We start from the raw sequence: 23307 nt of genomic DNA on the forward strand, positions 1-23307 counted from the left end.
GTTCTGCCACTTGAGGCTCTTTGGGCAAGTTAAAACTTCCCATGCCTCACTTTGCACTTGATATTTGTAAAATGTCAAGATGAAAACTAGTGCACGCCTCAGGATTGTGTAGCTGCCACAGAAATACTTGAAACAGTGACACAAAAGTTCAATAAACATTGCCAATTTCATTCTTAATAAAGATTCCATTCAAACAGCTCAACACGGCCTCCCCCAGGCAGTTATGCTGAGGTCTCAATCATGTCTCCCCAATTTCTCCAAGGTTTTCCAAGTTCGAGACATCTTAGCCTGTTGGTCTTGTGTATGACAGACACAAAAGAGGCACATCTTCAGCTGGTACTTACGCACGCACACACCTATGTGCACGCAGTTTCACCTTTTTCTGTGTCGCTCAGTGGTGACGGAGACAAGCAAGAACTTCCGTCTCCCTCCACGATACTGCCTCCTAAACGGAGGCACTGAGGCCCCTTCACTGAATGGCACTTCCACAAGGGGTCACAGTCACATCACCGCCATCCACACGGGCAAGTGACCAGAGCATCAGACAAAGAGGGAGAAGAGATGGCCCTTCCCAGTCACGCTTCCCTCCAGCTGCAACACGGAGGGAACCCTCTCCCCACTGCATGTGCTGCACAAGCCACGGGACTTCCAGCCTAACCCACGTCATACCAGTGCGTGGCCCAGTTAGCACCGGTACTCTAGGCCAGAGAGGTGGAAAGAAGATTGACAATCACATTCCATATTCAATGGAGAAGTTATGGGGCCACGATAGTGCTGGCAGCATTTTTAAGACAGGGAATAGCAGACACCCACGCATGAAGGCAGGAGAGCCCCAGCTGTAGTGGGAGTCGCCCGGGAAGGGCAGGCCAAGCCTCACTCCAGACATCCTAGAACACTGGAGAGGCCAAAGACCAAGGGAAGAAGCCCGAGGGAGGAGCAGCCCTGTCCCCAGGGGCCAGGCTTGGTACAGCGGGACAAATCAAGTTCCCTTTCTGTGAACCCCACTCTGCTGAGGTGCATTCCCGTCAGGGTGGGAACCCAGGGAAACCCGAGGCAGGTCCCTATCTCATGGAGCTATCAGATGAGACATCGCGATCGGACTCCTCAGTCTCGCTTGGCGGTGGCGGCGGGTCGCTAAGCGGGACCGAAGTGAATGCAGGAGACTTTCTAGAAAAAAATACCAGTTGTCACCTTGGGGCAGGCAGGAGTCCTGAAGAGGCTGGCATCCCCCTCTCTTGACCTTATTCTCTGGCAGGCAGGTGAATGGCATCTCAGGCAAGGGCAGGAGGGTGGGTACAGGGCGAGGGAGAGAGGGAAACCTCCCCCATGCTACGCTGATGGGGGAGACGTCCCCTCTTTATCTTGGGAACTTTGGGAGGCTGAGTTCTGAAATATCTGAAATCTCGGAAGTAAGAAAGATGCTGCCTGAGCCCAAGTACACTGACTCAATGGCCCTAGCTCCATGTCTATGTGCAGTATTTTTGTAACTTTTTTTAAAATTTACTTTTTTGTGGACGTGTAATTCACATGGTCAAATGCATGAACCATGGTCCTGCCTTACATAAAAATCTGCCCCTACAACCCTTCTATTCCAGTTTTTAGCTCCCTCTAACCAGGGGAACCACCAGGGTAGGTGGCATTGGGAGGTTTCAGCTGCCCACCCACGGATGGGCATCCAACTGCTGAGGGAGAAAAGGCTGTCGGGCTGGGCCACACATCCCAGGTGACCGCCAATTGACAGCCTACATCCAGATGTGACTGAATCACTGCAGAGGGTCTTCCGTGCTTGCCTGCCAAGGGGCTCTGGTCCACCCCTCCCTCTCTGCAGGCACCCTTTGGAGGGATGTGTGGAGGAAGGTGGGCAGCGCCCCACACTAGGGGAGGCCCTTACCGGTCTCCAGACTGGGTGATGAGCCGGCGGCAGGTCTCCATCTGCACGTCCAAGCCCCGCTTCATGCTGCACATCTCCATGTACTCGTGCAGGTGCCGGTTCATATCGTTCTTGGCCGTGGCCAGCTCCAGCTGTGGCAGGGGCAGGGCAGGGCCGTCGGGTCAGCGGTGCCCCTTCTCCCAACCCCCAGGAGGCGAACATGCTAAGAGCACCGCCAGGCAGGGGACCCAGGCAGCCACGGCTGAGGGCTCAGATTTAAACAGAAATCAGATCAAGGTAGAAGGCCCACAATATACTATCATTCCTTCTAGTTTTCCTGACAGCTACAGAGGAATGCAAAGGGTTTCTGCCCCAGGCCTGCATTCTTTCAACAGACTGGTGAGAGCAACAAGGAAAAGGAATGTTGGAAAGGAATGTTCGTGTGGGCAGTAGGGTGAGGACAGACGAGCTCGGGGCATCATCTGCGGATGGCCTTGCTGCCTCCCTGGGCTTCGCACATGGCCTGGCTCATGCCTCACTCCCCCTAGAATTCCGCAGCCAGTCTGTGCCCCTCACTAAGTTGAGAGCTCCTGGAATGGCTGGCCGGAGGCCTCATTCATCTTTGTGTGTGCGTGTCAGGCACCTGGATGAGCAACGATTGAATGAACTTGATGAAGTATCTAAAAGACTTACGGCATAAAGCAGGACACCTGTCTGCACTGTTGAAAGGGGCTCAATTCTCTTACCATCTGTTTTCTCCCTATTACTTTGTCATGTGTAAGCCATTTCAGAGACTAAAAGAAAGATCGCCTGCCATACTGAATGTCCTACTGGTTTTAAGATGTATCCCAATTTAAATGTTGCATGTGAAAAAATGTGGGGCTCGGAGTCAAGGAAATACAGTCTCCCTCCCAGGGCCCAATTCTGTGCCACAGGCATTGAGGCAGAGCTGAGAGGTGGTGCAGAGGTGGTAAAAAAAATCTGGGCCAGAAACAATCTGCTGCCTCTCTTTGTTTTGGGTACAAAGGACAGGGGCCGAAGGGGATACAGAATGAAACGCTTAGAGATTTGCTTGACTGCCTGAGAGCAAAGAGAAAGGGTAGGAAATGAATAATCTGAACTGGACAGTGGAAACCACCCATACCTAATCTGAACTGGGCAGAAGAGGATGGGAACTAAGAGAAAGAAGTAAGTGGGTCACAGACGAAAAAGATGGTCATGAGAGTGACCTGTGGGATGACAGGATGGACTGGGTGTGTATGTCTCGAATGGCAGCCTTGGTTCCAGAGCTAGAATCCCAGCTGGGGTCCCACAGCAGTGAGCCAGGGAGCAAGACGTGCTGACTGTTCCCTCTAGGAAGAAAATAAGATGCCACCAGCTCTTCTTCAGACCAGCTGCCACTTCTGCCCCAATTTCTCCACCTCAGGAAAGTGGAGGGGGCTGGGTTCTGGAGCCCACCACTCAGCATGACAGGGAAGAAGGAAATGAACTGAATACATTGTATCAAAATATAAGGCTAGGATTGCCACCAACTGTCTCTGCATATTTGTGTGTCCCCCTTAATTCACCCATTTCAAGCAGGACTGAGGTAAGGAGATGAGCACACATTAGGAGATACCCACAGCAACCTATGCGGAAACTGCAACACTGGTTGAGCAGAGGGGTGGGGTAAGGCTGGGAACAGATGGAGACAGGAAAGGCGGTAGGGAGCAGGAATTCCCTCCCAGCCTGTACGCTGGGCCTTGGCTTGACCATCCAATAATGGCTCATGGTCCTTGCCTCCATCGCACTGACCCTGACAGATCAAAGGTCACAAAGATAAAGGGACTTGGGGTCCCCAGATGGGTCACCAGGAGCAACAATGCACCCAAAGCCACCATGTCAGCTCTCCTAACATTTCTCCTAATGTCATTCTACTGGGAGAGAAGAGGAATTGGATGACTTAAAAACATCTTAAAAAGCATGTTTCCTTTCAGATTTTCTTCTCTTTTCACACCGTGTTTTAAACTAGGCCCTTCTGGTCCAGGGGAGGAACGAGGCAGAGGTGCAGCCCCAGATCGGGGCTCCCAGGCCCCTGCTTGGTTGAAGGTACAGTGAAAATATCAAACCTTAAATCCACCATCCAGAAGAGGGAGGCAGGAGTCAGATAAGGGGTAGGGGGAGCACAGAGAGGAGACAGAGATCCAAGTGTAAATGGGAAAGTGGAGGTCAGTTCTCCCTTCACATCTCCTCAGCCAGCAGTACACATCTGGCTGTGCCTGCAAAACTTAGCATCTGTCTGCCTGGGCAGAACAAAAGCAGAGGAGCAGCACCATTTGATGTGGGCGAGCAGTAGGAGTGAGTATAAATATGCCACGTGGGCTTGAAGAGAAGTTACAGCGACCCACCTGCCTCATCCCCGGTCAGAGTGCTCAGGAAAGGACCCCCTCCCACAGGGAGGAGGGCTCACAGGAATCACCTCCAACCCTCTCCCCAAAGTTCCCTACGACCTGGGGTGCCACAGCTGCTTCCTGAAGCCCCTAAAGGCCTAGCGTTTAAGTTAAAGCACGAGCTCCACTTGCCATCTCTAGAAGGTTTCTCAAGGCTACAGAATAAGAACGGAGATTCCTCATTAGCTCAAAGGCTGAGGTGAAACAGCAGCCAAGTTCAAGTTCACACCTGAAGGAACTCTGCTATAGTACTGAATAATAATAATAACAACATTAACAATAATAATAATAAACCCCCATATGGTACGCTTACTATAAGACACACTGTCCTAAGTTCTAACTGTATTAGCTCATTCAGTCTTCAAACAACCCTATGAGGGAGGTTTTTGGGTTTTTCTTTTTTTCCTTAACTTTTATTTTTTTAAGTGTGTTTTTCCAGGACCCATCAGCTCCAAGTCAAGTCGTTGCTCCAATCTAGTTGTGGAGGGCACAGCTCACAGTGGCCCATGTGGGGATGGAACCAGCAACCTTGTAGTTAAGAGCACCGCACTCTAACCAACTGAGCTAACCAGCCCCCCCGTGGGACATATTATTAAGATCCCCCACTTTGCAAATAAAGAAACAGGCTCACTGAGAATAAGAAGCTTGTTGAAAGTTAGAGTAGTAGTTGGGGCGGCCGGATAGCTCAGCTGGTTAGAGCGCAGTGCTCTTAAAAACAAGGTTGCCGGTTCGATCCCCACATGGGCCACTGTGAGCTACGCCCTCCACAACTAGATTGAAACAACTACTTGACTTGCAGCTGATGGGTCCTGGAAAAACACACTTAAAATAAATAAAAGATTTTTAAAAAAAGGAAAGTTAGAGTAGTAGTAATTAAGTGACAGAGCTGAGAATTGAACCTACATCTGGTCTCCCTCCAGAGCCTGAGATCTTAAGAATTCACCAGAAGTACAACAGCTGGGTGATCATTCCTCCCCCTCAAAGGAAAAGGGAAGGCCTAGTGACACCCCACTCACAACCACTCACAACCCACTGGGAACCTGTGCCCTTCGGCTTCCATTCATGTCCTTACCTCTATCTGGTCAATGGTTTCCTGATATTCCTTCTCCCGGGTTTTGAACAGGGACTCTGTATCTTTAATCACCTTCTCCAAACTGTCTTCCTGCTGCTGGAATAGGAAAGGAACCGAGGATGGGGGTGGGGGATGGGGTGACAACAGGAAGGGGTGGGATGGGTGTGTTCCACAGGGCCGAAGAGGGAGAGGGAGAGGGAGAGAGAGAGACATAGGAAGTCAGGTTAAAAGGAACTGGAGAAAGACAAGAAAAAGGTTAAAGGGGAAGGGGAGAAGCAGGTAAAGGATGATGGCCACAGAGGGAAAACAGCAGGGAGGGGAGGAGACCGGGCAGCGAGCTGGAGAGGTAGAGCTGGAGGGCCCTGAGGCCGGGAGGGGTGGTTACCTCTCCCTGGGCCTCTGCAGCTGCCATGGCATAGCCTGAGAAATCCTCCCAAAGCAGCAGGGTCTCCTCAGTCTCCTCCCAAGTCAGGCTGTCACAGTCGTCCTCAAAATCATACTCCCTCCTAGAGACAGGGAGCCCGTGTGTCAAGGAGAGTGGGGCCTTCCTCGTGGTGGAGGGGACTGGTGGGGGAGCTCCGGCCTCTGGGGGGCTGCTGAGGATGGGCCTGCGGGACTCACAGCTGGTTGAGCATACGCTGCATCTCCTCGTTGATGCTGAGGGCTGTGCTCTCCTCCTCATCCCCATCGGGCTGGCGGGGCCCGGCACTCTCCGGCAGGGAGGTGTCCTCGACGGCAGCCTTGCGCTCCCGCTTCCGCCCCCCCATGGATGGGACCTTAATGGGAGACAAGTGCAGAGACTACAGAGACGAGGCCGGGTGCATGAGGAAAAAGGGCGGGCGGGCAGGGCGGGCAGGAGAAGCGGGAACCAGCAGAAGGGCGGGGTGGACAGAGAGAGAAGATACAGTTACAATGACAGAAACAGAAACACCAGAGTTACCAAGGGACAGGCCGACAGACACAGACGGGACAGGGCTGCAGACCCAGAGGAAAGAAAAAGAAACAGAGAAAACAGAGCAGCGAGATAGGGGAGATACGGCTTGTGGCCACGTTAAGATGTGCACAACGGCTAACAAGGATTTTTTTTTTTTTTCTAAAAAAAGAGAACTTCTTTCTCATGAAATGACAGAACGAAAAAGAAAGTTTTAGGCTGCAAGGAGGAGGGGGATACAGTGTCCACAAAGAAGAACCTCAGTCACACATCCAGATCTGGAAAGCCAGAAGGAGAAGGGATAGAAACAGAGGAAGCAGGGCAAAGAAGAAAGAAAAAAGGGGGAAGAGCAGGGGAACGAGAAAGAGGAGAAGAAATCCGTGCTGAAAAGCCCGGCGGGTCAGAACCAATGGCCGAAGGCCTGGGTGGTTTAGAAACTGGGACTGGGAGTGGGCCATTAACAAGCTTGCGTGAGAGCAAAACTAACCAGTTTCTTCTGTGAAGAAAGCAAGAGAAGATGAGAGGAAGAGAGAGGAGAGGAAGCAGACAGAGGAGAGAGGGAGGGGAGAGATGGCATTAGAGACAGCTTCAAAACTTCTCATCAGAGGCTGTTCCTTGCCCCCCAGCCAGTCCCACTGAGGGCCCCAGTTGCCAAGATGAGTCCCCCAAGGAGGACGCCGGGGCCTGGCTCCAGGCCAGCGATGCCAGACGGTTCTTGGCCTGCCGGGACCGGACCCTCCCCTGAGGCACTCAGGCACCGGGAGGAGTGGGCGGGACGTGGCCAAGGCCGGCCCCTTGCCCTCACCTGGAACATGTGGATCATGTCCTCACAGTTGCGCTGCTGAGCCACGTCACAGAGCTTGGCAGTGATGTCAATACGGCGGCAGATGTCCATGTCCACCTTCATGGCCTTCTCCTGGATCTTCGTGTCCAGCTCCGTCAGATTCTGTGCAGGGAATACACGGAGCAGTGAGGAGGCAGCAGCCACACTCCACAGAAGGGCCAATAGGCCCTGGCAAGATCTTCCTCATCCTTCCAGTCACACATCACCGTCGCCTCCACCATGATGTGTCCCTTCTGCTGGGTGGGTGCCTTCCCCACAGCACTCAGCTCATACACTGGGCTCCTGTAACTGGCTCCCGGGCCCAACAGGGAGCCTTTGGAGGGCGTGGCCCAGTGCCTGGGACATGGAGGTAGGGGGGCGGGGGGAAGGGGTGTCCCTCTTAGAATTGATGTTCCCAGAGAGAAAGCGAGTCCACTGGGAGTTACAAGAGTGGAAAAGGTAGTGTAATAAGGATAACAATAGCTAACACTTATTTAGTACTAAGTAGCTCCTACTTAGTACTTAGCTAGCATCGTCCTCAATATACTATGATCTTCCTAACGATTCTGCAAAGCACATGCCTTATCATCCCATCCATTCCACTGGAGGACACAGAGGCGGGCCAGTAAGGGGGAATTTGCCCAAGGCCACAATGCTAGCAAGTTGCAGACCTGGGATCTGTGTTCTTAAGTGACTGGTGAGGACGGAGGTATGCTGCCTCTCAAACACAACACCAGGACTTGTGTTCCTTCTTTTTCTCTTGAATTAGAAGGTGGCAAGGGAAAAAAAACGGGAAGCACAGCAAAGTGGGGGGAGGGGCAGCGGACAGGAAATGAACAGGCCACAACTGGAAAGGCCTGCTGTGCCTGGTTGCAGGTAGCCTGTGGGATGAGCCTGCAGGGGACGTGTGAGGGGTGCGGTGGCTGCACTCACATTGCTCATGAGCCCCTTGAAGACCACCAGCTCTGCTTTCAACTGCTCCACCTTCATCGCCAGCTCCTCTTGGCAGGCATCCGCCTCCTGGGCTTCCTGCAGCCAGGCAGAAAACCAGGCTGACATTAGTGGTACTGCCAGTGTGGGAGGAGGGTCAAGACAAAGAGGGACAGAGAGAAGGCTCCAGGGCTGAGGGGTGACAGGGGGGAACGGAGGGAAGCACAGGCAGCGGGGCGCCCTCACCTCCTGGAGCTCATTCACTCGCTCCTGCAGCTGTATCCGCACTGTGTACTCCTCTTCCCACCTGGCAGACATGGGACGGGAAAGAGAGCCCTATGGGTGCAGAGTCCTTATCTGCCCCTGCAGCTCCCAGTTCCCCACCTGTCTGGCTCAGGCCTCAGCCCCTGGGTCTGGTTCCCTAGATGGGGAGGAGCTGTGGACAGGAATGTCTGGCTGGCCAGGCGGCGGCCAGCTGCAGCTGTCGGGCGGCTCCACGCTTCCGGGCCAGTGCCAAGCTCCCCGGCGGCCTTCCCGGAACCTCTGGGCCACGCACCAGCAACTATATTTAAGAGCAACTGCGGCTGCTCTAGTCCTTCACAGTGCCCGTCCCGCTCAGGCCCCAGCCCAACCAGCTGTCTGGCTGGCCTCATTCCCCATGTCCTGCCCACACCAGACCACCAGGCCCACCCGGCCCAGTCTCCCACCTTCAATGGCACAGATCCGGTCCCGCCTCCTGCCTGCACCAGAACAGAGCTCCTCTAGCCTGCGGCCCTGCCTCGTGTGGTACCATTTAACCCTGTAAAAGCAGCTGCAGGACACACACCGCATCAACAGAGTTGCTCAAGAGCCAGGAGGAGACACTCAAGTCCATCCCCACAAGCTCCAGAAACTGCCCACCCAGGGCCCCACTAAGTGAACCGGAGAGAAGTGACAGGGCTGGCCCGGAGACATAATGTAGTGGAAAGCAGATCCCTAGGTACCCGAACCCAGGGGGAAAGGGAAACTGGAGTATGAAAAAGTGCCTCATGAATCTGGTGGGTGAGAACCAGAGGTATCCTCTCCTGGGATGCGGAATGCAGACTCAGACCATAAATGGGCTAACAGACACTCTCAGCCACAGGCAGGGAGGGTCTCTGTCCCAGGGCTGGGCTTTTCACACAGGGTGGTAAAGTCGGTGGTAAAGCCGGTGCATGTTCATTTACAGCAGAGGTGGAAGACTAGTGGTGGGGGCAACACTGGACCCTGCAAGGTGGTCTGGAATAGCAGAACTTCTCAGACCCCACTCTTATAGCCTGTCATTTCTTGCCACATTCTGGAAAGGCTTCTCAGTCTGAGAAAGGAGGGGAACTGTACCAAGAAACTTCAACATAAGCAAGGCAGTTAGGAAATAGCAAAGAAGACAGCAAGAAAGTGAAAACCCAAGAGAACAGGATCCAATCCTTTCTTCCTCTTCCCTCCATCTTCTCTCCCATCTCCCCTCCAGCATCGCCGTCTCCCCTAGTTCTCCTGTTTCTCACTCACATCCGCACTGCAGTATTCCTAATAATAACTCCTCTCCATCCCCACAGCTGCCCCTCCCGGTTGGGCAGGGAGAAGGCAGCCAGCCCGCCACCACCCTGTTGGCTCATCACACAGCCCAGAGCCTGGTCTTCTTGGCTCCCTGCCCACCTTTCCCTGCTGCTCTATGTCCTTCTCCCTTTTGCTCTGGCCTTCTCATTCGGACTCGGGGCCAGTGAAGGGCCCTAGTGGCATCAGGTTGTATACCAGGGGTGCCAAAAAAATGTATACAAGTAGATACTTTGGTCAGCGTTGCTCAAGCAGTTGTTCGTCATAATCAGAAGTGTCTGGACGCTGACGGCAACCACTTTGAGCGCCTCTTGTAATTGCAGAAGTCAAATATGACTTGTATTCATCTTTTGTTATCAGTATATATTGAGTATTACAATTTTAATAGCTTTTTCCTTTCTTAAAACGCGTATACATTTTTTTGGCACCCTCTATTTTCTTAGATAACACCTTTATCTTTCCTGGCCTTGTTTTCTTCATCTATGACATGACGGCATGGGATGTGGTACCTTCATGACCCTGGAATCCGTGAGCACCTGGAGGAAGAAAGCAAGACTGCCCAGGGGACAATGACCCTGGACACGATGCATCAGGAAGGGTAGGAAGCACTGTTTGACAGTGAATTCAACAAATTCGGGTAGAAGCTTAAGTAAGGAAGTTACATAAGGATTAATAAAATCTTACAGGGTAGAAAAATCTGAAAAGAAATCCTCCGGAAGCTCACCAGAATTCTATTGGTACTCCAGCCATACTGTCCCACAAATAGGTTCATCTTGATCTCCATTCAATCTGGGCTCACTTACAAGGTTCCCTTAACATGGGTAGGATTTGAGCAATTTCCATGTATTCCTACATTTACCAAGCATCTATTTGGAAGAGAGCTTCCAAATACAAAGTATACTTGAGTGAAGTGAGGAAGCAGGGGCCATTCCTGTATCGGAAAAACTGAAGTGAGAAAAGAGAACCACCCAAGGTCACACGAGGCAGGGGAACTGAAAATCTAACCCAGGAGGCCTCAGCCCCTTCCCAGTTTAGTGCACAAGCTATGCCCAGGCCTTCCAGGCTATAGAAAGGAGCTACATTGTTGCTATAAAGAGAACAGAAGGAGGGCAGGGGATGGGGTGGAAGAATGAGTAACTGCCAGTGTCACGTACCATCCAACTCTAGCTGTGGGGCCCTCTGCACAGCAGCTTGCTGCAGAGCGATGAGCTCATCAGTCCCCAAGGAATAACTCTTTGCTGCCCTGGACAGCTGGACCAAGGACAAATACTCTTTCAGTTAAAAAAAAAAAAAAAAAAAAAAAAGGCCCTGAGAACAGCAGTTGTCCCTGTGGTTATGGATGTATTCCAGAACTGGCCATGTTGCACTGCTAACTGTGGCAATCAGCTCCTGTAAGGGCTGGGGCTGGGGATGCGGTAAGGGCAGGCTGGTTCTGGGTGGCATCCGAAGGATGTTTTTAGGCTAGTTGGGACTCCCAAAGACACTTAGGGGCTTATGGACTACAACCAAGGACGCCAGCATGAGGACAGACTCAACCTCAGAAGGCCTGCTGATCTGTGATCTGCTAGACTCTGCAGCGGACAGACCCCTGAAGGTCACCCCCAGACCCAGCGATAACTTCTCAGAACTTTCAGCCAGTCCCCACCAGACACAGATCTCTGCTACACTGAGCTGCAGGGATAATTCCCAGGCCTGTCCACAAGGGATCAGAATAGCTCATGAAGAGGTCAAACCTGAAGGTCCCCAAACCAAAGCCTCCCTCTGACCTGTCATCTTTCTCCTCAACCAGGGCATCGGGCACAGAGCCTAGAGTGCTGGCTGTGCTCACCCTCCTGTCCGAACAGCCTGCTTATCAACCCTCTGAGGAATCCACTTGGTATACAGGCTTCCCTTCACCTGGCCCCTGGTGCTACCCCGCTGGGTTCCCTGCAGAATCCAGCTGCCTCATACTCAAAGGGTGTGTCCACATTCCCAACTTTGTCCTAGGCAGCCCCTGGCTGGCTCTGTGCACACTGCCTCCGCCCTTGGCTCTGCACTTGCACAGACTCCCCAGCTTCCACTAGCCCTACACAACCACCAGCCCTTCCCCATTCCCTAGGGAATTCCTGTTACTCTTTCTTCTTCCAATTTTTTTTAAACCTACTCCAAGCAATGCCCTGAAGTTCCCCGAGCTTCTTGTTTGAAACTAGAGCAGGTACCCAGCTTCGATGGACATCACTTTGGGAAGCCCTGCACAGTGGCAGGATCATCCACAGTGCGCGGACAGCCCGTTCCTCGCCACCCCCCTCTAATTTCATTCAGACACCCAAATTAAAGCTGTATCCTTTGCCTCTTCTGATCAGGACGTGGAGCTTGTATCACAAAACTGCTGGCAAGCTGAGACTGGTGGGGATAAGCGATGGCTCCCCAAAGAGGACCTCTCAGACCCTTGACCCTTTCACACCTCACAAAACACCCGTTAACACCATCAGCCAAACACTGCAATTTAGATGAGACGGAAAGACAAGCCAGAAGAAAACTGAATGCCCCACAGCATTCTGCTTAGTCTCCTTCCTGTCACGAGTCTGACTTCTGCATTCTCCGTGGATTCAGTCTCCCAGAATCCAATTTCATCAATCCACTTCCGAGCTCCTCCTTACACAGCAGGAACTTTACTCTTACTTTACTCCCCTCTGATTCTTGGGCCCCAGCTGCCCTTCTCTCTACACCAAGTCCTAGCCCTGAGTGTGGCAGGACACTGAGCCCTGTCCCCAACGGCACGGGTCCCTACCTCCGCTTGTACTCGTCCCGCTCGCGCTTCACCTTGGCCAACACGTTGTAGAGCGCTCGGATCTCAGGGGTGATGGTGTCTATCTGGACGCCCACCCCGTCGGGGTGCACCCACGACAGGCCAGGCCCCTGCACCAGCGTGGGCTCCAGTCCCGGCCCCAGCCGGCGGGCGTGAGAGAAGGACCAGATGGTGCCGGGCATGAAGCGGGCCGACGAGGAGAAGGCGGCCGAGGTGGAGGTGGAGGGCGACGAGTGGCAGGAGGCGGAGGGCGCGAGGGAGCCGGCAGGCGAGCGCGCAGGCGAACCCAGCACCCGCGCCGACGGGGTGCAGACGGCGGCCGGCCGGGCGCCCAGGGGCAGCCCCAGGGGCCGGATGGGGCTTATAAAGCCGGTCTGCACGGCCTGGTCGCGGCGAGCCAGGCCCCGCCGGCCCTGCTTACCCTCCTCCAGCGCCTGCTGCAGCTGCTTCTCCAGCAGCCGGTTGCGGCGCTCCAGCTCGTGCACCTTGGCCAGGAAGCAGCGGAAGCGGAGGTTCAGGGTCTTGAGCACGTTGATGTTGGAGCCCAGGTCGTTTCGGAGGGCCATGGCGGCGGGGGGCGCCGGGCCTGGCCCGGGCGGCGAGTAGGAAGCCGGGCAGGGCGAGGCGAGCGGCGACGGGAGCACGTCCCCTCCCCTGGCGAAGTGGTCGCCTCCCAGAGGGTCCCCAGGCGGCCCTGCCAGGCCCTGCTGCTCCTGCTGTAGGAGGAAGAGATTGGGGCCGAATAACGGATTCATGGCTGCGCCTTCTGCTGGGAGATGGAGACCAGTGCAGGAGCAGGGATGCAGGCGAGGGAGAAGAACCAATGAGGCGCCAGGCGGACGCGGGACAACCAATCAGACAGCACGACAAAAGGGGCAGAGGTCAGGGGGGCGGGGGAGGGCAGAGAGGAAGCCAATGAAAGGCTCAATTTGAGGCTGGCACCTGGACTTTTCCGGGTCTGAGGCTGAACCGAACTGTGTGACATCCCACCAGCCCTTCTCCGAGTGGACCAGACCCCAGCCGGTGCCCAGAATCCAGCCAGGGTGACAGAGGGGTAGGAAACCCAGGTCCTCCAGTACACCATGGGTTCTGGTGGCAGGAGCCCGTCTTCCCTACACTCCTATTGCCCTCCTCTCCCCAACAGCCTATGTCTCACTCCCCAACTCTCCTTCCCTGAGTCCCTGAGGAATCCGAGGAATCCTAGAAACCTAAAATTTACCTTATTTCTCAGTATACCACACTGTTCACTTTCTTAAGAGGATCACTGTCCCACGCTTTAAGCAGCAAAGCCAGTACCCAGTCCCCTCAAAAAACACACAGTAACTAGAGATTGCAAAATGTATATTAAATTTCATATGCAGTAGGAAAACTACCCTCACAGAGGTTAAAGAGTTCCAACCCAGTGACAACAGCAAGGAACCACCCCCGTCTAGTTTCAACTATCCATCTAAGACAGCAGTGGCTGGCTGCTGCCTCTGGACTGAGATTTTCTCCTCTTTGCTGGTGGGGACCAGCTGGAACCAAGGGGGGACATGGTGAGAGTCTTAGGTCCCTTGGGGGTGCCATTCTGTTTCTGGAAGGCAGTTTTCTTGGAAAGCTGCTCTGGCAACTGCTGCTTTACCTTCTCAGCCCCTTGGGTCTTCCCAAAGGGCTGAACACAGTTCTCAGGCTTCTGAGTGGCCTGGGTCTTGGAGAAGGACAGCACAGCAGGTGTCTCTGTGACCATGCCCTTGACAGCAGCGTTCTGCTTCTGGAAGGCAACTTTCTTGGAGGACTGCAGTTTAGGTGACTGTCGCTTTAGTTTCCCAGTCACTTTTGGTTCCCTGATCACTTTGGCCTTTTTAGGTGGCAGACTATCCTGGAGCATGGAGGAAACTTGGGCCTTTGTGACAGAAGATACGGTGGACAAATCAGAGCGTGCTTCTTTGGAGATGCCATTCCCATTCTGCTTCTCGAAAGAGGCCTTCTCAGGATGTTGCCGTTTCTGCAACTGCTGCTTTGTCTTCACAGCCACTTTGGCCTTCTTGGCAGGCTGGCTGCTGCTCTCAGGCTGAGGGGTCACCTGACCTAGGCTTGCAGGGGTGCATGTTGCAGAATTTCCTGGAGCTGAAATTAAACAGATGGTTTGAGAAAGTGGGCCTCATCACTGGGTCTTGATCATTAGTGGAGGAGATGGTAGAGGCATTAAAGTAAGAAAACTGTCTGGGTAATTTCTCTTGGCCAAGTGTTCCACACAACTGGGACAGTGCCTTAGAGCAGATTACCTAGATTCATATTACTTTATATCACCTTGCCTTCACTCAGGTCGTATTTGAACATTTCATTAAAGAGAAGGAATCACTACGCGTCCCTTGGATCAAAAGGTTTTTAGAGAAAGCTATGCCCCCTTGAGGATAGCAGATAACAAGACACTCTAAGGAGGAGGTGAATCCTGAATAAACATGAAGCACTGGGCTTTTTTTTTTTTTCCTTTAAGCCAAAGAATTTTTTTTCTCGTGGATTTTTATGAGATGCAGGAAAATAAGAGGGCAACTAGAAACAAGCTAATAAGACATAAATAAGGACTGACATATTAAAAATGTACTTCTAAAGTTAAAACCAATTTTAACTAAGGTTTTTGTTAACATTCAGATATGACTTTTGTAAGGGGCATGATTTATAAAGAAATCAACTCAATAAAACAGTTTGCATCGAGAGAAGCTCACCTCTCCCTCTTCCAACTAAACCCAGGGTTACATCCCAGCATGCTCTCAAGGTTGTTTCAGAAAACCCCACCCTTCCCCTTGAGATCCAGGCCAGACTCCTCAAGATGGCTGAGAAAACAATCTGCAATTAGTGTGATGGGCTCAGAGAACTGCTGATAGTTTTGAGGAGTCTTACGCCAACCTAGTGCTGACAAAGCTGGACCAGCAGAGGTCCATTACCAGTAAGGCAGCCCTGGGCCAGGAAGACAAACCACAACCCCCACTGAAAACACATTTAGTGCCAAACAAGCTCAGCCACTTGACAAAATAAAGGTAAAGGTCCCCATCTATAGGAACGCTCTAACATACTGGGATCCAGGCTCAGGAACAAATCTAGTTGAGATGAAAGGGGTCTTTCATCCAAGCCAGCAAAGGCTGTGATGAGGGCAGCAGAAATAGTTCCCTTCCCTGCAGTCATACCATAAAGCCTCTTGAAAGGCACAAAGAACAAGGAAGTGATGGTGCGTAGAGAGCAGATCACTTACCTGTTTGGGACTGGGGAACAGAATTGGAGAATTTCTTGAACTTGGCAATAAAGAAACCATCCATATTGTGGGTGTGAGGGTAGAAGCGGCGGGTGGAACGCAGAGTGGGGTGGAAGCGCCTTTCTCGAAAGCGGGTAAAACCCTCCTGGCCAAAGTCCAGACCTGTGGGCACCAGCCGTACATTCCTCTTTTTCAGGGCGTAGTCTACCACCCACTCATTTTCTTCCACCTGGATATGTGGGAGAGAGAAAGATGGACGGAAAGGCAGAGCTGAAGGAAGCCCTATGGGGCAAACAGCCTCTCAGCCCTGCCCTCCTGTTGTGCCACAGCAGAGGCCTCACCATAATGGAACAGGTGCAGTAGACAAGGTAGCCTCCTGTCTTGGAGGTGGCATTGACCGAGTCAATAGCACTCAAGAGCAACTCCTTCTGAAGGTGAGCACAGCGCAGGATGTCCTTCTCATCCTGTCCCAGGAACGAGACCCAAGAGTGTCAGAATTTCTAAAGGCAGCCTCAGGAGAGGTGAGCTACTGACTGTTGAGGGTGCCCCACCCCCCCATCCTGGCTCTGCGAGCCCCAGCCAAGGCCTCAGCTGCCCCAACCCCACCCCGACTCCTCACCTTGTTAGTCTTCACGGCTGGGTCCTTGGAGATGACCCCAGTGCCACTGCAGGGAGCATCCAGCAGTACTCGGTCAAAGCCCCCCACCACCTGGGGGCAAAGGGTAATAGGAAATACCATACCATTTGTTTCCTAGGTGCACGTCTAAACATTCTGATGTCAGGAAGGGGGCAGATGAACTGAAAGACATCTCAGGAGAGAGGCATGAGGGGCGTCACACCTTGGGGAACTGGCGCCCATCGTAGTGGCTGACAATGGTGTTGGTGACTCCCAGCCGGTGCAGGTTGCCCACAACACTCTTGAGCCGCTCAGCATTGGCATCATTGGCAAGGATCACACCTGTGTTCTTCATCAGCTGGGCTGAGGGGAGAGAGGGCGGGAGGGAGGGCCCCGTGCTCAGCAGCCAGCGCCTGTGCGCCCACACTTGCTAGCCGCCCTCCAGCTCAGGCATCCACAGGTAAACTTCCCTCCCCACAAGCCCCACTCCCCACGCCTAAGCATCATCAGTCTCCCAGTCTGCACTGGCCCCAGGTGAGGAGCAAGCCTACCGATGCGGGGTTTCCGTTTTTACTGAACATCTTTCTGCTCCTACAAAGTTACGTCTTTTAAGTGATAACAGGTTAATAAAATGGTGGTAACTAAGTACGTGAACACTGTGCCAAGGACCTCTATATGCTTATCTCAAGCCTCACAACCCAAGCATAAGATAATGCTAAGCCAAGCACAACTTCTACCCCATTTTACAGGTGATAAAAAAGAATGAGAGGCTTGCCCAAGGGCCAGTGGGCAGTCAATGGCACCCACGGGTGAGCCTGTGCTCCTCACCGCTCTGCTAGCTGCCTATTTTCTGCGTATTAGCGAGTCACAGACCCCAAGTACTTTCAAAAGCGGACAGCCAGATGAATCCTACCCCGCCTACCCTGCTCATACCTATGTAGCTGGTCTTTCCTCCAGGGGCACAACACATGTCCAGTATCCGCTCATGTTCCTGGGGCGCCAAAGCCATGACAGGTAACATGCTGGAGGCTCCCTGCAGCATATAGTGCCCAGCCAGATACTCAGGAGTAGCACCTGTGGAGGAAGATCCGTCTGTGACATGCTGGGACAAGGGCAGGGGCAGAAGGGCTATTGGGCCGGGAATACTTACCAATGGGCACTGAGGAATCATATACCACTAGTCCAGTCTTCGACCACTTGCCCAGGGGATCCAGGTTAACCCCACGATTGATTAGCGCCTAAAGATAAGAAGCATGAAGATTTTTAAAACCTCTTAGGTTACTATACCCAGAAAACAGAAGTATGGTCCTATCGCAAAGTCTGTGGCACAACTCCTAGACCTCTTTGTCAGACACAATCATCAGACTCTCTAAACACAATTCCCATCCCCACCCACACCCCCACCCCCATTCCCTCCCTTCCGGTCCCATCCTGTCCCATCCCCTGGTGTCATTTTCCTTAGCCTCAGACTCTAATTCAAGGTCTGAACTCCATCCCAACAGAGCAGACTATCAGCTCCTATTCAGTTATTTCTGGAAGTAGACTCTGATTTTCCAAGAGACTCAGCCCCCTTATCATTCTAACATTTAGTGCTACTGGTTAGAGCACATTAAAGATCAGTATCCGGTTATCTTCGCACCAGGATACACTACACACAGGGCCACACCACTGATGTCAGAACAGGGGCCTTTAATCTGGGGGGCCTGAACCCTTGGAAACTATGAGCTTAAAACACTGTTTGTACATGTCTGCTGTGTCTTTTCCTGAGGGCAGAAATCAGTTTCACCAGTTTCTCAACGGTCTAAAAGGCAGACAGCTCCCTCTCATTTTTGAGGCAGCACTTTTATCCTGATTTAGATGCCTCAACTGTGTCACGGGGAGCAGAGAATAAAGGGATAAGTTTCCCACCTCACAGAGGTTCTGGGCCCTGAGCTGGTCAGACCCAACATGACACTTCGGCCTGTGTAGGTTTGCCTCCTGGGATCATGCGTATACCAACAAACACTTAGGTACTAAGAACCCAGCCAGTCAGGGTGGGATAGGGTTAGCGGAAGTCAGTACCTCCCAGAGATAAGCAAACCTCAAAACCTACCCCTCACCTGAGCAAGGTCTCGGCGCCGTGTTTTCAAGGTATTGGTCCTGAGGGTGATGGGCCGAGGCACCTCATTAGCTTCTAGGAACTCCACCAGCTGGGAAAGATGGCAGGGAGCAAGTCAGCCTGGCCAAGGAGCTCAGCCAGAAGAGAAGAGAGCAAGGGGGCTGACTGCCTTCCTTACACAGGTTAAGGAGAGAGAAGGAAAGAAAATCAGAATGGGCATTACTTTGGCAATTCAGTACCTCAGACAGAGGGAAGAGGTCCATGAGCTTGCCAAGCAGGAAGTCGCCATAGGAGTAATAAGTGGCCAGATCCCTCTGAAGCCGGTGCAGATATTCAGCTCGAGACCGACCTTCCTCCCGCTGAGTCCCAAAATCACGCAGCACTCCCACTATATCTTGGATGCGCTTGTGAATTCGTTGTAAGTCTGGAGCCTGGGCATGTGGAGCTGCTAAGGAACTGTTTCATAATGTCCTAGGGCCTGAAGAGTCCCCTCTTGCAGCACCTTCCCTCAGCCTTCACCCTGCACTGGAAGGATATCCTGCTCCATCTCCCCAGCCGGGGACAGTACAAAAGGCTCCTCCACTTCCACATTGATCTGCAGGCCCCCATCTGTCTCATCGCCCTTTTCGGGGCCTGGCTCAGGGGACATTTCCTCCTCTTCTTCCTCTTCATCAGTCTCCTCCTCACTCCACAGGGCCCTAGAAACAGGTCCAGGAACAGTGTTTCACAGATCAAAACAGACACTTCCTCCTTATTCACAGTTTCCTTCATCCCAGCCACTAACTATTCTCCATCCTAAAGAGTTTCCAAAACTCACCCAGCAACAGCTTCCTGGGCCTTCTGCTTCCGAGCAGCCCTTTCAATGGGCAGCAACTGAAAAAAGAGACAAGTGGGTGGTGATACAAAGCCTGCCCTCCCACCACCCCACTAGCACTTTCTATCTCTGTATTGTTCTTCCTAAGTACAAATGTAACACTTGCTCTCAGAAGGAAACATAGACCTTAAGATGCAAATATAAGATTGGCACGCTATTGACTACTGTTGAAACTAAGTGATGAATTGAAAGGGTTCGTTATACTGTTCTACTTTTATATTTCCCTTTCCATTAAAAAGTTTAAAACACGAGTACATACACACATATGTATGTGGGGGGCACAAAAATTGCTCTTGGGCATCCATTCTGCCATGTTTTCTTCCAGATTTACTCTATATTTTTCACATCATTAGAATCATGATGCATTTTCAAATTTGTTTCTTGCCTTTTCTCATTCACAGATCGCAAGCATTTTCAGACATAATGGCGAAATGTTAATTTAGCATATGAATGAACCATAATTTACTTATGCCTATTGGGTACTTTAGAATTTTTCAGTTTTTGGCATTATAGTCCACAGGGTGCCTCAACATCTCATAATAGGAACTCTGCAGAGAGAAGGGGTGTTGTGGGAAAGGACTGCAAATGGGAACTTTCTTTTTGTTCACAACTCTGTATTGCTTGAATTTTTCTAATAACACACCCAAAAACTAGTTGTGGAATACATAAGTAATTTCTTACACCTAAATAAACCAGCCCACATTTTGGATCATCTTCCTAACGGAATAACTAAGTCAAAAGGAAAACATTTTAAGGTTCTCAGATACCAAATGCTTTATAAAACGTGTGTGCCTTTCTGTTCCCATCAGTGGGATATACAAGTGTCCACTTTACCACATACTCTCACCAGCACTGAGCATTCTCATATCTAAAATGCTTTACTACAACTTTTTAAAACTTGCATGTGCACCAAGAGGACGTAGAGGTGATAGGAAAACAGTGACGACACATTGAGATCCCTTTTCTGTACTCAGGCTTATCTTTATCCTTGTCACTGAGGGATAAGGATTGGGAAAGACTCTAAAAGGCAAGGCTCCCTTCCTGAACACCCAGAGAGAACTCTCACCTCTTCACTTTCACGGTCATCGTCATCCTCTGAGTTGGAATCAGCTCCATAGTCATCCTTCATGTCAGCATCACTGTCCTCTGAGCCCCACAACTCCCCCTGGTTTACCACACCATCTTCTTCACACTCCTCCTCTTCCTCATCACTGCCATGAGCTGGTGCCGGGCGCTTCTTGCCTTGAGCAGCGTTAAATAAGGACTGGGCTCCCTTCTTCCCAGGTGTCCGGACAGCTCCTGCAGAGACCCCTAAGGGTTTGAAGAATCCTGGACTGATGATAGCCACACACTGATGGAGCCTGTACTTTCTACCCCCAACGATGTCCTTTGGCTGTTCCTCTCTCCAGGAATGCGCAGCAAACCATTCCCTACCCAGCACCCACAGGACACCTCATATAGCTCCCAGCAACTATTTTCACTGACCTTTTGGTAGCTTTCTAGTCAATGGGTTGGCACTAGGACACCTACTCGTCTCAGGGGCTTCTGCAGAGCCCAACCTCCTTTTAGCTGCCCTGAAAAGATATAGGAGTGAAGAAATGCAACATACTTCCAGGTTCTACCATTTCCCATCACAGGAGATCATCTGGCTGAAGACGTACAGTACCAATTTAATCTACGTAAGACTGGACATCCACACTCACCTCTTTCGAGCACGACTAGACAGTCTTTTAGAATTTTCATCACCAGCTATAATAAAAAAAAAAAAGAGGCAGAACAGGAGGTTACAGTGCATATGAAAAAGAACAAAGGTAGAGGAAATAAAGTGGGGAGAGAATTAGTACACTAATGAAAGGGAGCCAACTGTAACTCACTCTACAGTGCTCTCCCAGGAGCTGAATAAGAAAAGTAAGGAGATGATCTCACCATCTCACCAACCAAATCCAAACTGGGCCTCCCTCCCGACTTCTGATTTCAATAAATAATACATCATCCTGATAACACATTCAAAAGTTATCTTTTCTTCTTCTTCCTTTCCTTTTTCCTCAATTTAATTGGTTACCAACCACAGCAAATTTTACCTTTACAACTGCTGTTTTTCATACACGCTCCAAGAAACAAAAGGTTTAAATCTCAGCACTGTCATTTACTAACTATATGCAAGTTACTTAACCTCTCAGTATCCATTTCCTTAACAGTGCCTCTCTCACAGGGCATTAAGAGAATGAAGTGATACAATGTGTGCAAAGGTTCAGTATAGTGCCTAGCACTTGCTAATACCTCAATAAACTGCGTCTGTAATCTAATGTGCAACACAAACTACCACGGCATCTTCCACACAGACTATTCACTATGTGGAAAGCAGGCCTGTGCTTTCCCATCCCCATCCCCTCCACAGTGCAGCTCACAGTGACTAGCCTGTCCTTTTCCCAATTTCCACTTGTTCAAGTGTCACCCTTTTTTCAACCCTGATTCTTAAAATCTTTAAGTTCTCTAGCTGCATGGAACCGCCCTTCCTCTGAACTTCTTCAATGTTAAACTGCACCCCTCCTTGCATGGGTACTTGTGTCCTTGTCGCATCTTCCTTAAGTTCTAAACGCTGATGACAGTGAGCGTTTCATTCATTCTTCCTAATAACTCATACAAAGAAATTCCACTTGAACAGAAAGTAAACACAGAAACTAAAAAAAAAGGAGGGGGTTATAAATACAAATGAAAGAACGCGTAAAAGCTGGAGAATCCAGAAGCATACCTGACCCTTACCTGTAGGCAAGAATCTGGCGAGTTCGGTCTCGGCACCCTTCTGTTTCCGGGCCTTTCGGCCCGGCCCACGCTTCTCCTTCTTCGTCGGGTCCAACTTGCGCCCCATGGTACTGAGTGGGAAAAGAAAAATGGGAGAAGGTGGAGTCGCGCGTATTGGAAAGGGAAAGGAAGACCGTAGCCTTAGCGTATTGGAGTAAGAAAGGGCATCGTCTCGACCAGAATCTCGACTCAGCACCCCCAGCAGCCACGGGAAGCCTGACCAAACCTCCCTTCACGATGAGACCCGAATCCCACGCCATTTGTACTGTCTCCATCATCATGCCCTAGCCCAGGTCAGTACTCCCTTCCCCGCCTTCCTCCGGGGCGATCCGAAGCCTCCGCTCACCCGAAAGCGGGTCCAGGCCCGAGACACCCCTTCCGTACGAGGTACAGCACTCCACGTGCAATCCGAAGCTAGCGTTCCAACGCCACCCACCTAGGAAACGTTTCACGCAGGCGCAGAGCGCGCTCGCCTCGTGGCCCCGCCTCTTCCGGTCGCTTCCTGTCGGCGGCAGAAACCGGAACGTCGGAGCGCCCTGGGAACGCGCGCGAGGCTGTCCGCGGTGCGGCGGGTGGAAATTCGGCGGCGGACTGCTCCCCTCTTACTCGCCGAGGATGAAGGCATGGGGGCGGAACCGTTTTCGGCTTCCCCGCCCTGCCCTCCCGGCCTTGATTTTTTGTCTCACTGCAGATTTCAGTCAGAAAAACTGGTACCTGAAAGCCGCCCCCCACCCCCCGCCGCCCCAAACCAAGAGGTAATAGCGGGGCGCTCCTCCTGGCACCCTCTGCCCCACCTCAAGATCAAGGAATCCGGTCGTTTTCCTTCTCCCGACCCTTTGATTAGGAAACCCTCTTCCTTAACCCGAGACCCCTGCTCAGCCCTTCAGGTAAGATTCCTCTGCTTAGGTTCACATCTGGAGGCCCGGAGGACATTACATGCTAACTTCACACACGAAAAAGAACCTTAAGCATTCCTTCAAATAAGGACTAAGGTAGTGCTTAGTAGCTTTAAAAACTGGTTTTCTCTTCCCAGCTCTATGAAGAAGGTATCTTTATTTTATACAGAACTCCCAACCCAGAAAAGTTCACTTCCTCAAGGTCATACAGCCATTAAATGGTAGTACAGGGTATGAACCCAGGTCGTTTTGAAGCCTCTCATGTTCCATAGGATGCCACTTGCCTTGGTCCAGAGCACACAGGGCACATGCACACAGACATGAAATGAAATGGCTTTTGTGGACTATCAGAACACAAGAAAAACTTTCGTTTTCAATTA

At 51.6% G+C, this 23307-nt stretch overlaps 2 protein-coding genes across 12 annotated transcripts; both read right to left on the reverse strand.

Annotated features, from left to right (window-relative positions):
* Positions 1-446: 446 nt before the first annotated feature.
* Positions 447-13223, reverse strand: IFFO1 (intermediate filament family orphan 1). Of its 10 annotated transcripts, none has more exons than XM_033117184.1 (10): positions 12395-13223; positions 8302-8362; positions 8059-8154; positions 7108-7248; positions 6790-6798; positions 5993-6171; positions 5757-5877; positions 5372-5467; positions 1892-2022; positions 447-1163 (listed from the first exon to the last, which is right to left on the reverse strand). In XM_033117184.1, the coding sequence occupies exons 1-10, from the start codon at positions 13165-13167 to the stop codon at positions 1067-1069; spliced, it is 1704 nt and encodes a 567-aa protein (XP_032973075.1). In that variant the 5' UTR covers positions 13168-13223; the 3' UTR covers positions 447-1066. The 10 variants fall into 10 exon arrangements, with proteins under 10 accessions (XP_032973075.1, XP_032973079.1, XP_032973073.1 ...); XM_033117188.1 differs by having other exon boundaries at positions 447-1167; positions 5372-5464; positions 5993-6147; positions 6790-6795; positions 12395-13222; XM_033117182.1 differs by having other exon boundaries at positions 447-1167; positions 5372-5464; positions 12395-13222.
* Positions 13224-13736: 513 nt separating this feature from the next.
* NOP2 (NOP2 nucleolar protein) lies at positions 13737-22520 on the reverse strand. Of its 2 annotated transcripts, none has more exons than XM_033117179.1 (16): positions 22378-22520; positions 21993-22102; positions 20933-20978; positions 20715-20803; positions 20296-20528; positions 19173-19228; positions 18893-19053; positions 18595-18794; positions 18357-18446; positions 17408-17495; positions 17191-17331; positions 16481-16620; positions 16261-16350; positions 15983-16105; positions 15642-15870; positions 13737-14518 (listed from the first exon to the last, which is right to left on the reverse strand). In XM_033117179.1, the coding sequence occupies exons 2-16, from the start codon at positions 22096-22098 to the stop codon at positions 13860-13862; spliced, it is 2451 nt and encodes an 816-aa protein (XP_032973070.1). In that variant the 5' UTR covers positions 22099-22102; positions 22378-22520; the 3' UTR covers positions 13737-13859. The 2 variants fall into 2 exon arrangements, with proteins under 2 accessions (XP_032973070.1, XP_032973069.1); XM_033117178.1 differs by having other exon boundaries at positions 20296-20540.
* Between the last annotated feature and the right edge of the window lie 787 nt (positions 22521-23307).

Source organism: Rhinolophus ferrumequinum, chromosome 10 (genome assembly GCF_004115265.2).
Source record: "Rhinolophus ferrumequinum isolate MPI-CBG mRhiFer1 chromosome 10, mRhiFer1_v1.p, whole genome shotgun sequence".
NCBI lineage: Eukaryota > Metazoa > Chordata > Mammalia > Chiroptera > Rhinolophidae > Rhinolophus > Rhinolophus ferrumequinum.

Excerpts from the sequence above, each read along its gene's own strand:
- NOP2 (XM_033117178.1), bottom strand. The coding sequence starts at position 22,098 with ATGGGGCGCAAGTTGGACCCGACGAAGAAGGAGAAGCGTGGGCCGGGC. Across the intron at positions 18,447-18,594 it reads ACCTCTTCCCTCTGTCTGAG|CTGGTGGAGTTCCTAGAAGC; the intron begins GTACTGAATTGC and ends CATCTTTCCCAG. Across the intron at positions 15,871-15,982 it reads ACTGCACCTGTTCCATTATG|GTGGAAGAAAATGAGTGGGT; the intron begins GTGAGGCCTCTG and ends CCACATATCCAG.
- IFFO1 (XM_033117181.1), bottom strand. The coding sequence starts at position 13,167 with ATGAATCCGTTATTCGGCCCCAATCTCTTCCTCCTACAGCAGGAGCAG. Across the intron at positions 8,363-12,394 it reads CGGGACGAGTACAAGCGGAG|GTGGGAAGAGGAGTACACAG; the intron begins GTAGGGACCCGT and ends CATGTCTGCCAG. Across the intron at positions 7,249-8,058 it reads TCAAGGGGCTCATGAGCAAT|AATCTGACGGAGCTGGACAC; the intron begins GTGAGTGCAGCC and ends TTCCCTGCACAG.